The sequence below is a fragment of the Ruditapes philippinarum genome, unplaced genomic scaffold (assembly GCF_026571515.1).
Source record: "Ruditapes philippinarum isolate M1 unplaced genomic scaffold, ASM2657151v2 ctg74_1_1_1_1, whole genome shotgun sequence".
Classification (NCBI taxonomy): domain Eukaryota; kingdom Metazoa; phylum Mollusca; class Bivalvia; order Venerida; family Veneridae; genus Ruditapes; species Ruditapes philippinarum.
The window spans coordinates 231,337-249,514 of record NW_026865153.1 but is presented as its reverse complement, the minus strand read 5'-3'; the positions used below and the strand labels follow the sequence as shown (position 1 = coordinate 249,514).

General features: G+C 30.5%; 1 protein-coding gene across 1 annotated transcript; it reads right to left on the bottom strand.

Annotated features, from left to right (window-relative positions):
- Nucleotides 1-3,285: 3,285 nt before the first annotated feature.
- Nucleotides 3,286-14,324, bottom strand: LOC132728030 (G1/S-specific cyclin-D2-like). Its single transcript, XM_060713642.1, has 5 exons — nt 13,931-14,324; nt 12,893-13,108; nt 11,494-11,653; nt 8,804-8,940; nt 3,286-8,007 (listed from the first exon to the last, which is right to left on the bottom strand). Exons 1-5 carry the CDS (start codon nt 14,162-14,164, stop codon nt 7,822-7,824), a joined length of 933 nt encoding a protein of 310 aa, XP_060569625.1. The 5' UTR covers nt 14,165-14,324; the 3' UTR covers nt 3,286-7,821.
- Nucleotides 14,325-18,178: the final 3,854 nt, after the last annotated feature.

Sequence of the window (18,178 nt, the reverse complement as noted above, 5' to 3'; positions counted from 1 at the left end):
AAAGTCATCAGGAATGATTGACATTTAACGAGTAAAAATGCACAATTAATATTTCTGCATATTTTTGTATGCATGATGATAGGAAATTTTAGTCATGCTTTTCAATAGTGATCTTATCGGCGGTCGTATCTTATATTAGTATAATATACACGATCATTTTAATATATTTTAATAATTAAATCAAATATCGTATGCGTGACAGCAATTTTTGTTGATTCTGCGATAATTAAATCAATTGATGATTAAATTAATTTTGTATTGTTATGCATTTTTTATCGAAAATAAATCAATGAAGGCATTGTTATAGTTTTATCAATAAATTGGAAACGGGTCGTAGATGTATTGTCAAGTATTTTTGCACTATTTGCAAAAAAATATACAAGTGTTTATGGCAAGAAAGAAAGAAAGAAAGAAAGAAAAGAAAAGAAAAGAGAAGAAAGAAAGAAGAAAGAAAAGAAAGAAAGAAAGAAAGAAAGAAAAAGAAAGAAAGGTAGAAAGATAGAAAGAAAGAAAAGAAAAAAAACGAACGAACGAAAGAAAGAAGGAAAGAAGGAACGAACGAACGAAATGACGAACGAAAGAAAGAAAGAAAGAAAAATAGCATGCCAAATCGTTGATACATATGTTGATGTTATAAGCAAAAAATGTCAAAATCAAACATTTTGTTATATTTTTATACAGTGTCTTTTTACACTGACCTTTTTACACTGTCTTAATACTGTGTCTTTCTAAGACGAAATTCTATAGTTAAAGTATTTTGCTGGATAGATTGAATCACAAATATGCCATTTTTGTCTCGCATATATATATGGAAACGCCGACGGACTTAATAACTTACGTGACCTCTATCCGACTATAAGTACCGCCAATGCTTATCTTTTTGTTTATTTGATATGTATTGATGAATAATTATTTCTTAATTTATCTTGTTTACTATGAATAAAATGACCCAGCCAGAACCGTGGAATGGGGCAAATTCTTAAGACTGATATTTGATAAGCCTTATTTGCATTCCAGTTCCAAACTTAAATTGATGACGTCAGTATTCAGTCGGCATAAGTGTTGCGCATGATAAGGGTAGGTAATTAATCGGGTATTGATCGGGTATTGAAAGATTATTTTTTTCAAATAAGGTCATGATTTGTAAAGCAGTAATGCCCTCTATACGCATCTAGGGCATGATGGGTCACGTGATTTAATGATTTAATATTGAATTGCATTGAATTATATATGATTATCAATCTTGCCAAATTCCGCTGAGATTGTAAAATTTAAATTACGATATATGGCAAATAAACTTACAAGTAAGTCGGTATAATAAATGAGGACTTACAGGAGGCAGTATGCCGAGGGCATGTGGGTTTATGCAATGAATCGAATGTGGAAGGGAAAAAAAGCAACAATTTTGTTAAGTAATGGAATGCGTTTAACACTTACGTGTTATTTTCCATGCAAATATAAACGAGGGGACAAATGGTGCCGATGGCTGTTTTCTTCTACTTAAAATCATTTAGTCATATTGTCATAATTTTATGAATTTACAATGCACCGGTGATTCTTTTTTTTGTATGGTGGCTGATGCGGGCCATTCATGCGAAAAGTGGAGAGAAAGAAAAAGATTCGTCATAATTTTGATACATGATGTTTCCTGTAAAACAGATCGAGTTAATTGTATAAAAATGGACTATGACTGCACAGTATTAGGTGTTATTTCTAATTTCCTATCAATCGCTTCCAAGATATTTTTTAAGATGGCGGGAAAATTGCAGCTGATTCTTGCCCGATCTGGGCCACTTGATTGTAACAGATGCTCGAGAAATATCAAAGTACTCAAAAAATCAAATTTTCCCAGAAATCAATAAGTCACGGATCATGGATGTGTGTTACAATAGCTCTTATTGCTAATGACATTAAATGAGTGTCGTTTGTTCGGTAGCTAAGATCAGATCGTTTTATTGGCGGCAGACGAAAGGCAGACGAACATTCCGTGGCACATGAAAAGTACTTTGTGGGTTCTTTTAGCTCCGTGTTAAAGTGACAAAGATAACTTTTGGCGCTAATATCATAATAGGAACAAAAGCTGAATTGACGTTACGGTTGTGCACGTGTTTTGCGTATAAAATATTGGTCCTATTTCAAGGCAAACAATTTTTTTTAACATTTCACGTGCTCAGAAAGAACCCAAAACTATTACAAATATCAAACCCATTGCCCTGTATAATGCCTGGGACTTAAGTCCCATATATTGCCTAAACATGCTATTTATATTGTTATACCCAATTCAATGGTTCAACAAAAATACTTAAACAATGTCATATTTACATAAACAATTTCTTAATACACAAATTGGTTGCCTAATGCATGTTCTGGTATGTAATTTTCACATAACATGAAACGATCCTCTCAAAGATATCCTTGTAACGTTCATTCATTGTTCGTTTATTTGCGGTGATTTCCGCGTAAATGAGCCCATTCCGTTCATAATGACCTCTTTCAGAGAATAATTGTCACAGAATTTCTCATGGAATTCTGATAACTCTTGGAATGTTTTAATAGGCGAATTCCGGCTATAAATATAGGCCTAATTCAAGATTATTGATCAGGTCTATTATATAGTCGTGTGCATTATAACATCTTTACAAGGCTCTTCCGTGATGTCACAGCGTTACAGTTTAACACAGTCAGTCTTTGAGAAATATTTTCTTTATTTGAAATAACGGAAGCTTCAACTGTAAAAATGCAAAGATTCGATATCGATATAATTCACGAGAAAATGAGCAACATTTATCCAGAGTGACGAGTGTAGTCGGTCATTCATCAACAAGTTACTTGCAGCTTCCGCTTTGACTTCATTACTATTTCATGGACAGATGTCCGGTATTATTAGTTCATGGTTTTCGCAGAATCATAGATTTTACTTCATGGACAGCTTTCCGGTTAAGCAGAATCGTAATTTTTTCACGGACAGGTTAACCGGTTTAGCAGGTTCACAATTATTTCATGAACAGATTTCCGGTTCAACGTTATATCAGCATAACTTCACGAACAATTTTCCGGTGATGCATAATAACATTCCGGACAAGTTTCTAGTTTAGCATAACTTCATGGACAAGTTTCTACTTTAGCATAATAACTTCATGGACAAGTTTCTAGTTTAGCATAATAACTTCATGGACAAGTTTCCGGTTTAGCATTTCTTCATGGACAGGGTGGATATTACTAAGTACTCTCAAATAACAGTCATAAAGAAATGGATACTGCGTATATACACAACAAACTAATATGTATTTTTTTCAGGATATTTTTATTTGCTTTCAATAAGGCATTTAAAAAGCCGACATATCGAGAATATAACATTTATTTTTCACCAGTCAATAATTTGCAATTTTCTAACATCAGATTTTTTTCTTCAAGTGCATAGCATTACAATCAAATTTCAACGAAAATAATATAACCTTTACACGAAAAGTTCGAAACCTCATTTTGATGTCTATTTATACATAACGACATAAAAACGCACTTTTAACAGTAATGTTTGTTCATATAAAAATACCGTACAAAATATTTAAGAAATCAAAGTTAACTTTTTTTAAACATTTTTGTAACTGAAAATATGAAAATCTACACCAGCACATATCTTTCACCATTTACCCGAAAAGTCTCCGTAAAAATAAGAAATGCACCTTTCCGTGCTTTATTGGTATTCAAAGAAATGTGCCAGGCTTTGCAATAACTTGTATGTCTTTCTCACTTTTAACATTTCACTGTAAATATACTTCATACATTTAGTTTTAAATACACTATTTTACAAATTAAATAATTCCTTTCATCCCTCCACATGGAGCCCGTTTTTACATTGCGTACAGGACTACATGCATACATCCAATTTCAAGAACCGGAAATCAGTGCTGAAGAAAGTATAATTTATCACAATAGCGCGATTTTTTCCAGGTTCTATCTATTGTACAAGAACTTTGAATACATAAAAACATTACACATGTAGTCTCAGCTCAAATAATGGGCTAAAAATGACCTTATTTTATTTTTTGCTCTATGGACATTTATTTTTTAATTTCAAAAAAGAAACAAAAAACCCAAAAGAATTGTAAAGCTAATTTTATAAACAGTTTATTTATTTTCAATCAACAAACATCATGTATTCAACTAACATTTTATTCAAAAACAAACAGAAGGGATAAAAAAACGTCATTTTATGCCCATTTTTACAGTTATGCAAAATTGTTCATTCAGAAACAGTAGCCATTTTGTCTTCCATTTGCACAAATTCATTTACATATTTATAAATGTTATGAGGAAGAAAAGCTTGAAAAAAAATAAACAAAATTGATAAAGTACTATCACAGTTTCTAAATACTTGAAAAAAGTCCGGTACATGAAAGACTCCTTACGAAAATAATTCTAAGTTTTGTGTAACAAGTTTAGAAATTAAGGTTTCAGTTTACAAAGACAATTTCCTTTCATCAAAAAAGCCACGAAATCTTCCGACTTTATCTGAAGATTTGTCATCACTGCTACCACTAAATGTAACAGATCCCTTTTTTAGAAAGAAAATCGAACTTTGAAAATGTTTTTTCCCCTCTCTATGCAAGTGCAAAGGAACATTTTGAACACCCCTCATCAGAAAAAAACTTGCACTGACTTCACAAGCGTTCAATTGTTACGGAAAAGCTATTTTTGCAGTCCCTGTACATAGCTGGATTGCTATTAGCTCTAATACTATCAAAACTAGATTGAATAGAAATTTAAAACCCACATGTCTGTTTTAAAGAAAAATAACATAAAAATGGATCAAAATTTCTTGAATTTCACTTAGATCTTCTCATAAATGAGAAAAAAAAATATTGAAATAAAAATGGATTGAAAGTTTTGCTCTGCTATGCATTATATTAATTACTGAGGTAGAAAATAGTCCTGTTAAATGTTCCCTTTAAGTGAAACAACTAAATATCCAATCATATACGAAAAACTAGGATTCCATATTTCAGAGGTAGCCTATTCACTATTTAAAGAAAACATTAAATAAATACCAGAAAAAAACACCTTGTATATTCATCGCGTGGTGAAAATCAAGTGTTTCATTTATAAATAGGTTACTATTTATAAAGTTCTATTTATAGATATCACATGTCATGTCAAAACACCCTATTGAAATGGCACTCTATACTTTCCCGTATTCTCCAAGAAGTACAATACTGTATATTTACATTAAAAATACAGAATCAAAGCTCTTGGAAATAATCATTTGGTCGAAAAAAATGGACCAATAAAAAAATGCATTTTATTCATAGAGAAACATTCAACGAGTTTATCTTCTTATAAATAATTAATGATTGAACACATTTTTGAATGCGAGGTTGTGGTATTAACAATTCAAGTTTCACGAAAAATCTGGATTTCAAGCAAGCACGTCCAATTTGAGTTCCGACCATCTGAAATGCAGATGCTGAAAGTCAAACCAAACAACCACTACATCTACCTATAGTTATACACAAAGAAAAAATATATAAACCAAAATCATCTGCAAATTGCAGTTTAGTCCTATGCATTAAACTCTTATATTTAGTAAAATAATAGTTACTTTATATAAAGAGCCCGTGGCCAAATAAAAATAAAACCACACCAATCCAGATTTTTTCAGAGCACCCCTTCATGTTAAACCACGCCCTGATGCCCCAGTCTTTAAAGCCAAGCAGAATGTTCAGTGTCCTATCACTTGGAAATATGACCAAGTAAGTATATAAATAAAGATTTTGAAAACACATTATAATATTGTGACCAAAGATTCTTTTCCAAATTCTTTCAAAGATTAAAACGTATGCATGCTGGGCATTTAACAAACTTTAGATGTTGATTTTTTGTGGCATTGTAAGAACATGTGAAACATGCGCTAGATTTAAAGTTACTGGAGGCATTTTAATGTTAAAAAAGGCTAGGCCCTTCCATGATAATAAATAAATAATAATTTATCATGTCACCTTCTCAAACCAATCACATAAAAAAAGGAAACATAAAAAAAACATGAAAACAATTTTTTTTCATATTAACATCTTTAAACAAAAAGCATGACAGTGTAAAAAAAGGATATTTTGTACATAGCACTATTTTTTTCATCTAAATCTAAATCTTTACAATTTAAAAAAGTGTTCTTCAACATTAATATAACATGTATTCATGGATGATAAAAAATGCTTTTTGTTCATACTTCGATGTTGCTTTTTTTGTCCCATGTATTTTCTTTTTTCTTATAAAAAAAGAATGATGATTTTTTTTTCGATTAATGAAGATGATGATGATTTTTTTTTAGAGGAAATGATGAATGAAAAAAGTGAAAATGAAATATTTAAAAAATTAATGAATTTTTGATACATGATTTTTTTTCGCGTAATGAAATGTTACTTACAAGTGAAATATTGATGGGAAAAAAAAAATATATGAAAATATAAAAAAATATCACATTTGAAGAGGATAATATGCAAATTTAAGGCATATTTTGATGCATGGGCGAAACACATTTACATTTGTGTAACAATGCAAATACATGTAAAAAAATGACACAATATACACGACACCGTTCCAATGACAATATAATATGATCTTCGAATTCTTGAGGATACCCGATTATTACGTCATATATTCTCAAATGAAAAATATTACATCATGAAATGATGCTTTTTTTTACCCTTTCCATCTGTTGGAACCCCCAAAAAAGCTTGTTTTTTAATATTTTTTTACCTATTTTGTCATGTGACTATTTATACACGCTTTTGTAGTTTTTTTTTGGTTAACATATACATGTAGTAAATTGATTTTTTAACAATATATACAAAATATATTATTTCTCCAATCTGCGTTGTAGTTCTAAATTAATCTTTACACTTCTATATAAAACATTCAATGCACAGTTCTGCTACAATACGCCTTGTCTATGTGATACAAACGTTTTTTGTGTGATATAAATTAAAGTGTACAAGCTGGGCATCAACCTTTAAACTCAGTGACGATCGAATTGAAATATTGAGAACCAACCTTTAAAAGAATTAAATTTTTTAACACAATAATTAGGTACTATTCCCAAATTATTAAAAGAATGCATCAATTGTATAGGTTTGCTATGCAATTTTACTCTTGACAAGTGTTTTCAAGACTGAAAAATGAAATTTATTCTAAAAATAGATTTACTCTGTCAGATAGTTAACGTTTTTAAAGGTTGATGGCCACTACTTTATATGGAGATAAGTCATTTTGAGATTCTAACCACATGTTAGCAGATCTTTCTGAAATTGAGATTAAAATTATGCTCTTTTTGTGATGAACTAAACTAAATTTATAATGATGATTGACTTTCTAAGAATGATTTGAATGAATTCATAAATTAATATTATTAGAGCTTGAGCTTATTTGTGAACTTTTTTTTCTAACAAAATGTATGTATGTTGAAAATAACATGGAATGATCTGGCAGTAATTTGGTCCCCATAATAAAAAAACCTTAACAAATATCTCTAAGGCACTTAATTCACTCAATTTCTTGTATATATAATATAACGTTTACATATAATAAGCTTTAGAAATGTAGTTCGGTGGGCAGTACAAATTTTTTTGAGTAAAAAACATAGGAACATATAACTTAAACAATATAAAAATAGAAACAAATCAATTTTTTTTTTGCTGTTTAACAATTTTTTAACAATAAAAAATATTAAATGCATTCTGCAATTATATCTGAACTATTTTTTTTAATAAAAATAACATTTTAACTGTCGTATATATTTTTTTCTATCTGTATTTTGTTCACACGTAGCTAAAAGTGAATATCTTGAACGTCTGTGGGTGTCGTTGGTTGTTCTTTTAAATGTTCGTGTTGGGAATTTGAATGATGTGACGGCGTATGTTCCATTTTCGTTGTCTGTTCAACTGTCGTTGCCATTGACGATAAATTTACTGCTAATGTTTGTTCAATTTGTTCTTGGCAGCCACGAAGACAGTCCTGTACAAAACAAAAATAGAAAACCATTTTTAAAAATTTATATTTCAGTAGCCACTTTGAGTATCATCCACATAAAAATCTGCGAAAATTCTATAAGAACCAATATCAAATGCAAATTTCTTAAAACAATACCCAAATTCTAACAAAATTGTCATAAATAACAATTTAGATCAACCTAAAGAAACAAATTGTCAGAGAAGTATCAAACCCAAAGAAACAAAACTTCTGGAAATGTTCTAAAATATCACAGACCTCCTAGTATATCTGAATTACAGTCTATGTCAGATATCTTGATTGGTTGTAATTACAATTTGATATGCACAATCAAGTACAGACTTCCTTAAGGGTTACCTCCCCCTGCTTCAATACCAAACTGCCAATTGTTAACATAATAAAATTCTCCTTTATCTCAATTGTTGATAGATAAAGTTTATAGCAGGATCAATTAATCTTATTTGTGAGTCTACAACAATCTAGGGGAAAACACACTAATTGATAAAGGTGTTGTCTGGTAAATATTTACCCCAAATACTTAACTTTTTCAACAGAAAGTAGATAAAAAAGAAAAGAGAAAAATTTTGGAAAGTGAAATGATGGATTTTAGCGTCTCCATAGTTTTAAGGTTGTGTGAAAGAAATTTACACCCACATATGTTTGTATATTAAATTTCTTAAACTTTTTTTTTCAAATTGTAAATTTCTTCCTTTTTTGTATTTTTTTTTATCATGATTATTATTATTAGTAGTATTAGTATAATTATTTAATTCCATATTTAAAGATAAGAAATTTTCCTTACCATTTCGATACCAGTGATTTGATGTAAACGTTGCAACAATTTAACATCTAAGTGAGGAACATTACTCAAACCATGAACTGCTGCCCCCACACTTCCAGCCGCAATCATTGAGGGAGGGTACATCATAAATTTACAATCTGTAAAATAAAGATGAAATTTTTTTTAAATAAATAAATTTAAAAAAAAAAAATAAAATACAATACAATTTAAACCCTGTAAACAACTATTATGAATTTCTAAGTATATTCTATTAAATACATACATCTTACTGTTATCAGCCTGGGGTATTGATAATATATATCTACTGTGTTGTCATAAAAAAAACGCTCTAAGTCAACCTATAAAGAATGTTTATCAACTGATTGCATGTGCCTTGTGTAATTTTATTGTACTTTTTATAGAGGGTATTTCCTGCAGTCCTGTATTGCAGGAAATCTGGTTAGTGTTACTTAAAGTTCTTATCTAAGAAACCAAATTCTGCATCCACTTTTCTTTTCACTAATTCTTCAGTCTTGTTTAGAAAGAACACAGATTTAAAACTTTAAACTCCACCCCTACACTTGATTTAAAAAATGTTTTTGCCAAGATTAACTCTAGAATTGTTCTACAAATTTTCATTCACAATGGGATTTCATGAATTCAGTATTAGAAATAAGAATGTATCCAGTTTTGATGGTGTGCCATTTATGTGACAGCTGAATGTTAAATAATCTAAATCCCACAGATTCTCTTAAATGGTATTTGTGCAAAGTTAAGCAGATTTCAGAACCTCCTTAATCCTAAATGTACTGAAATGGACACAAGTTTGTGTACATTTCACATGACCCAGCAATGACATTTCAACAATCCTATCTATTAAGCCGACTAGCCAACTCGAAACGAAAACAACAAGATTTCCTATTTATTAATCCAAAAACTGTTACATGGCTGTTTAACACAACTAAACTATTAAATGACATTTTTTTCTGTCTTTTTAAATATCGATTTTCTTAAAACAAAGGAATGATTGACTTTAATTATTTAGTTAAAGTAGGAACTGTCACACAATTTAAAGTTTTTAAACTTTTCTTCAAAACGTTCCAATATATGTCAAAATGATTCACCCTGTGCAAATTTTGACCTTAATTTTCGATTAAATAACATGTAAATGTTATGCAGGAATTCTTGACAAGGTGTTAAACATTGAATTAAATGGTTCAAAAGTATACTGTTAAGTAAATAAAAATATCACTTTAAATCAGAAAATGAATTCAATTTAGAATTTTTACGATATCTTCATACAAAAATATACGTGACTAAGTTAAACAAGATTTGGTATCTGACATATGTAGTCCTTTTTTCATACATCAGTTCAGTAAAGTCAGTAAAAATCAATTCTTTTCTCATTCATAATTATATTCATTTCAACCTACTTTTTTTTCAAAGTTAACTTTTTATAATCTTATCAACAAATAGATAAAAGTACATAAAACCACCTGTTTTTACTTTTAACACTTCTTTTTTCTCCTTATTTATTTTTAAAAATATAAATCAAAATTGCCTAAAGACATTAGATTAAATGTAGATAATAACTATTTTTTTGGTTTTTATCCCTCATGCTTTATTTGTCAACAATAAAATGTAATAAAACTGAACATTTTAAGTTCATTGTTACATATTAAATAATAAAAATTAGTTTTTAAAAAAGTTAGCAAGGAAACTCTAAAACTGCCAAAGGGCATACAACTCTAGCAGGCTTAAGTTAAAATATCCACTTTAGAAGGAAAGAGTAATTTTGCAATCTTTGTATAGAATGTAAACTGTATGTATGTATGTATAGATTTTTACACTGTAACACTAGTCTACTTTATATAACTATTAAGTTAGTTACATATCACACACATACTGCTTATTTTAGTCATATTTTATTGTTATACTGTACCAAGTGAAGGACAGTTATTTTCTGACATGAAATACAACAGTCTTAATAAGTAATTTATCCATACATAGCTGGAATACCTTTACATGCAATTTATTATAAACACCCTTTACTTTCATGTGATAGTTATAATAATTAATCTTTTTAATCATGTATGTTAAAACAGATAAGGCATTTAAACCTTGTATTAATATATATATTAGATGCTTGGGGCATTAATAAGTATTATTTAACAAATATGTTATAATAATAAAATGACTTAAAAAAAGAGAAAAAAGAAAACCCCCAAAGATGATGGGATCGGAAATCAGATCAGCGGTTTAACTCAGTTTATATATTGTGGTTTAACTCGATTTATGAGTGAAATATCTTTACCCTTTTAATACTGGAGTAAAAAATCTAACAGGTTTTCACCCCAGCGAACCTTGCGGTTTTATCTTTCTTCACAGAGAAAAAATTATCTATTTTTGCTACAGCTAAACATCTTCTTTTAAACTATAGGCCTAAGAACTTTCATGGGAATACACACAAAATTCCATTCAACTTATTTTCAGTGCAAAGCAATTAAGAGTAAAAAAGCCGGGACTGATCAAATTACTGAAAAGATAGTGTATCTTTCAGCGATTCAAATAGCTACTCGTTCTGAACAAATGCCACACAAGGTTGAAAAACTACAAATAATTGAAGCTAAAAAATATCATAATAGAGTAACAAAAAATTTATTACTTTTTTGGGACATTTATAAAAACAGATTCCAAAGGATAATAATTACCTGTTGCGCATAGTGCCACAAAAGTCTGTGCATGTTTTTTAATCACCTCTGTTTGTTCTTTTTCTAATGCTAATCTACTCAAAATTTGCTCTAAAAAGTCTTGTGGTGTAACTGCTGATAGGTCCCATTTTAACTTGCTTAACAATAATGATTCCATGTCCTGAAAAGAGAAATCAGAACAAATTAAAGAATGCGTTTTTGAAATAAATCATACAAAGTTTAAACAAATTAATAACATTAGAATATAAATTTCTCATTCAAAAGTTAGGACAAATCGTAGACATGAAAAGTGTTACATGTTTAAAATGTTCAATTCTGTGTTTTAATCCAACAAAAAAGTTCAAAAGTATACATTTAATACTAAAGTATCTTATTTGGGTACTCGAGCCTTATTACCTACTTTTTTTCAGACCAATAGGTCAAAAGCACTCAAGCTTGTATGCTTTTAACAAGTTCTTAAATCATTAATTACAGTTTTAAACAACGGGATTTTTTTCTCATGTAATTCAAGGTTTGTGTGTAGTATTGAATTCAGTGCTAAAATCCAAATCTTATAGTTTCGTTATTTTCGGTTTCATTTTATAGTTCTTTAGCCAACTTTTTACTCTATAATTGAATGTTGTAAAGGTATGATAAGATCAATGGTATTTCATTTTACTTCAATAGTAAAATAAACATTTGGCCACCTATAAAAAGACGTATTTATCTATACTAACATGGGAAAATGACTTTCTATCATCAGAAATTTATCACAAATTCGACCTAGCCCACAAGTAAGGTAAAGTTTGTCATTCCAAAAATTGTATGACCAAGTGGAGTGAAAACCAACTGATAAAAAGTTAAGAAAGATTTTTAAATAGAATGAATTATTGCTTTTAATGCATAGGAATGTACACTAAACTATGTGCTCTGGGCAAATATTTTCAAATCATTACATCTACTGTGCGTTTGTGAAGACCGCTAAACGGCTATTAAAAAAGCTTGTCGAATTAACAAATCTGAACATTGTGCAGCCTTTCAGAGCTCTTAATTGAATCCCACGTGCGATTACGTAACAGCTCGTGAACTACCGGAAATACTAAATAGCTTTCAAGCTGAGCGGTAGTCGAAGAAAATTCTCGAGAAAAGCATGCTTTTATTGATTTTTTTTCAAAATTGATCGATGTAATCAACAAGATCGGTTTTTTGGAGGTCGCTCAAGATAATTATTTCTTTCAACAAAAAAACATCGTGGAGATTAAGAGTTGGCCAGAAAAGTCGGTCAAAAATAAACGTCATTTCTGACGTCACTTTTAAACTTGTCACTTTTATAAATGTACTGCACGACCTCCTGTCAGCTGATTTCACAGCTGTTTCCAAGAATAGATTTAACTTGGTAAAAATTGAGTAAAACATTTACCATTAACATTGATAAAGTTATTGAATGGTCCGTGTATATCACAAGTTTTTCCGCTGAAACTGGACATGTCTCTTTTAATTTTGAAGCAATAAACATGCACGCTGCACCCAAAAGTTGTAGTCTAGTCCGTGGAGTATCACAAACACTAAGAAATCTATCCAAATAATTCATTGCTAACGAAAACACTTCCTCTTCGCATCTCTGTTCATCGCATACCTGCAATAGATAAAACAAGAGTATTCATCGGGGTCCCCTTCAATATAATAGCCATAAGTATCTACTATATCCTTAAATGCGAAAAGCAATTAATAACTGCTGATTAAGTATATAACTTTTACCACGAGGTACGTACGAGGATATAATATTCAATTTGTCGCTATCCAGAAAACCGGGGCAAAATTTTAGCATGCTCGACAGCATACGAAGATTTCGAGCTATTCGACTAACTTCACAAAGCTCCAGAAAACGCGTGTAACTTAAACATATTTTCATGAATGTTAATAAAACTTGGACCTAAAGTTGACAACATATTTAGTATTCTAATAGACCTATTAGTTTAACAATCGACCGCACAATTTAATTTTTATACAATAAGAAATGCAAAATTTTCACATGACATATGAAAAAAATCTAACAAAATAGGTGTTAGAAAAAAATGGTGTCAAAATTTTATTTAACTTCATTCAAGCGAAATTCGAAGAGTTTTGAAAGGATAAGAATCCTAGTAAACCATCTGCACAAAAATTCCGTCGTTTAAATCTATGCAAATATGTTTAGTGCAACAATCAGTAAATGACTGCTCAAAATTAATGCGTCATGTCTCGCCATCTTGGTTTTTGCAACATTGACAGAAATTATCCAAACTTTAAAAAGTGATAAAAAATTCAATTTTCATCCAAAATTCGTTCTAAATGCATTAAAATAACCGTGTATTTATCCTCTATCCAATGACAAAACTGTCATTTACGATTATTACAGGAAACATAGAATTATTTTCAACATTCCAAAGCATGGTACAGTAGTCGTAACACAATTTACCTCTAACATCCATTGTGCAACCATTTTTCTCATATAACGTTTAATGTCTGTCTGAACACATTTGAAATAAGCAGGGTTCGGTTGATATCTGTCTTCTAGAGCTAAAAGATTCTGTAAAACTCTATTGTCTTGAATTAACACTGGATCCTCGTACGCCCGTCTAGGGGCTTCCGACTCTGCACACATTAAATCCATTTCGGAAATTTGTGCAATAAGTCCTTGATCAGTGTTCATGAATAAAAACAATCCTCGCGTTGAATGGAAACTAACAAATAATTTTCACTAAGGCTGCAAGTTTGGCCGGTAAAAATTAGCGGTTAAACTTGCTAGAATCAATTCACACACGTCCGTACTCTGAGATGATCACCGGCCAACAAATTTTACATTTGCCAGTGATCGATCAAAAGTATTTCATTGATTCCTGGTGCGCATGCGCACAGACGATACAATTTGACAGGTAAGGAGAATAACAGTTGATGTTTACGTGTAAAAATTATAAATAAATAGAAGATACAGATTTAAATGAACTTTTTTGCCTCCTATATGTAGAACATTATAATATACATACGAAATGTGCATTTTTAAAGCACAAAAAGTTAAAATAATATAATAGATCAACTTTCTTTCTTTAACTCGTTACGCCCACCTCGTAAATATTCATGAGCCAGCTGTTAAACCAAAACAAAGGAACTGAAATGTTTTATACTACAAAATCAATAGATCAATGACATACTATCAGTTAAATTTTTGTATTTAGGAGAATCCCACACGGAGTTCTATTCTTATGCCTTTAAAACGCATATTGATATAAAAGTTTGGCTTTTTAATGTACTTTCTTTTCTCGACCCATCCTTGGTTTTGGTCAATTTTAGCGGTAAACTCTAAAATGCAGTAAGGCATCGTACTGCAAGTAAAATTTTGCAGGTAGAATGTAGTTAAACATATATATACTCTATGTTAAGATGCATAAAAATGAAAATTTTATCGTTGATTTTATTTGATTTTTTCGCTTATTTATTTCGCTGCATGTTCGTCGCTTAGCTTTGTCTCTATTTTTAGTGAAACTAAATCAAGGTCATTTGAGAACGTCATCCAATCAGAAGTTACCGAGTATACATGAATGAAAAGAAATACTACGTGTCCCCGACGGTGTGGGGTCGACCTACTACATGGTTAAGGCCCACCCTATTGCAGGTATATTATAGGGAGATCGGTCCTGATTGGTCAGTGGTAAAAAAGGGAGCGGTCACATGTATCTTCCAGGTCCTCGAGAAAAACCAACAACAACAACAGTTGAATTTAGACAATTTTAACATTTTTCAAAAATAACATTTCGAAAAAGACCAATTTAGATACTTTTTTTCCTCTGTACAGTAAAAAATAAGAAAATAAATGTTTTTTTATTATAATATATTTTATATAATACTACGATAATGAAATATGTATTTTTCATGTTTATAGGGGAAAAAATAAAAACGCTTAAGGTGCAATAACACCAATTAAGAACTTCAACCTGTCAAAAAACTACAATAATGACCCGTGTCCACTTCAAAATTATTAAAATTTATGTTCAAATTAACATGAAATCTGACATACTGATGGCTTGCCATTTTTTGTTTTGTTTTTTTCGCTTTGATTTTACTAGAAGAGGAAGGGAGACAACATATCAGTATGATATTTATATTCAGTTACCATACCGACAAGAGATGTTGATTTGTCGGCCCCTCAAAAGCTCCCCTAAAAATACTCAAACGTAAAAACGTGGTTCATAGTAAAGGAATGAAAATTAACATGTTATGGTAAGTATGTCAAAAAAGCACTGATAATTGGTGCTTTTGTATAGATAGATAGATATTTAACTAAAGAGCGCAATTTTCATACTTAATGACTTACTCATGAGTTTCATAATGGCAAAATATTTGTATATGTATTGGGGAAAAATAAACAAATATTGGATATTTTAAAAATTGACAATTAACAAATTATACGATATACAACATACAGTTGGAACGTTTCTATTGTTATGATACTGTATATAATATATAGGAGAGAGAACCTAGCACTTGGAATGTCTTCTATATTCGACAGATATGTGAAATATGATAATTAAAGAAACGTATACAATATGGTCTAACAAATCAATTATTTCTTTTTACTATATACTGTACTATCGCATTCTTGTTTTACAAAACAATAGTTTGTAGGACAGTAGAACTTTGAAAGTATCAAGTAACACAACTCTTATATTTTTATTATTATTTAAAATTCGGGCTCTAAAAAATTTGGAGACACGCGAGCGTTCCAATTTTCAAATCTATGTCTTCATTCAATGCCAGACGCTTAAAGTGAAACAAAACGCATAATTAATACGTGTGACCAACTTTATTTGGCCTTGATGGTAGATTATAAGATAAAGCTCGTGCAAACACTGGTTTCTTATTACTTACCAATTCATAAGCAATAAAAATAGTAAATATTTAGACAATAAAAGCTATTGTATGCCAGTGAGAAGAAATGAAGTGGAACTCAAAAGTGTCATTCTGTACCTTGTAGGTGTAAAATTATATAGTAATTTGAGCCGAATATAGATAATATTTTGTTACTAATGATCATTTTATCCAAGTTGTAAATTTAAGCAGTCACTCATGTAAGAACTCTGCTGGAGGGGTGTCGAGTTTCGAACATTATTTGTTCTGAATGTCTCCGATTCCATTTCTGGAAGGTATAAAATAATAAGTAATAAAAAGTCAAAAGACAGACTGCCACCCCATTGTAAGACAATAATATTATGATCTTCAAAGATAGAAGAAAAAAAAAACAATGACTTTTTTTCGGTCAGTATTTTCTGGGTTTTTTTTTCTAGACATTTGGCATAACTACAGACAGAAATGAGTGGTCTTGATTGAAATATTCATAATATGACACCGTAAAATCAAACTAAAACTACTCGGTCAAGCTCGAGTCACTCGATTGTTTTTCACGGAAAGGCAAGTGGTTACCATAGTAAAGTAAGCCCACAAGATTTAAGCCCCTTGAATTTAGTTGCCATGATGATAGGATAAAATATCGCCTAAACAAAATTCGAAAACAATCCTGCAGTTAATGAAGATGTTGATTAAAAGTTGTATTTATTTATACAATGTTTGTAAATAAACTTCAACAGTTCTATTTTCTTTAACACACGTATTCCAGGCCAAAAAAATAGATGGATGAATAAAGAAAGACGTTAATAACCTCACTGTGTTCGATTTTAAAGATTGTGTTCGGAATTTATTCGAGAAAATTCAACATAAAATCACCATTTATCAATTCCTTTCTTAAATAGTAACATACATGTTAGCACACTAATTTATCAATATAAATAAACATTTACGAAAATTCAATAATTTTCATTTTCTTTAGACTGAAGGACCAAAACTGGTACTCGCTGGTATAAGTATTCTCGTCTGCAACAGAAAGTGCGCGTTTTCATTCATTTCCACAGAAAAAAGGAAGAGAAAACGAAACGGATATGGTTGCCCTTTACGGAATTCGGTATTCGGATTTTTTCAATAGATAAAACAGATTTTCAGGGCATTACATTCGCGATACGATCTTTATCGAACTTGCCATAGACTTTATTCTAAATCTTATCACATGACTTTTGACACATCTACAACACTCAAAATACCTGTAGACCATTTATCAATAACCGCTTTCGTCGTTTTAAATACACCGATCGCCTGTTTACTGATATAAGTAAAGATTTTGAAAAGGTTTTCAATAACTCAGGGGCATTATCGAAAATGGTCAATTTTACTATATGAGAAATAGGCGCAATCAGCGGTCTGGTCATTTAATCAGTTACAATATTGTGTAACTTTTACAATCAGGTAAGTACAGGACAATACTATCATCGTGTCAAGGTGATTTGACCATAGTGTTCCAATAAGTGCTACATTTTTAGTCTATACTCAAGAACAATCTGTAATTTTGCCACGTATGAATGTGCGACTATGACAAGTATCGTGACAAATACACCATATGCGTTACTTTGTGCACGCCGACACCCAATGCAACCGTCGGCACAATTTTTTTTTAAAATTCAAATATTTGTATATCTACCAACTCTGCATGTATATTGATTGGTCAATGTTTGTTATAAGACGTGTCACTTCTGACAAATGCAACATATGCGCCCGAGTTTGTGCAATTTCAAATTCAAAATAACGAAACATATCGCGCACGTTCAATGGCTAGATTTGAACA

Coding starts and splice junctions, on each gene's coding strand:
- LOC132728030 (XM_060713642.1), bottom strand. CDS start 14,164: ATGAACACTGATCAAGGACTTATTGCACAAATTTCCGAAATGGATTTA. Junction 11,654..12,892: donor TAACTTTATCAATGTTAATG/GTAAATGTTTTA, acceptor TTCTCTTTTCAG/GACATGGAATCATTATTGTT. Junction 8,008..8,803: donor AAATCACTGGTATCGAAATG/GTAAGGAAAATT, acceptor TGTTTTGTACAG/GACTGTCTTCGTGGCTGCCA.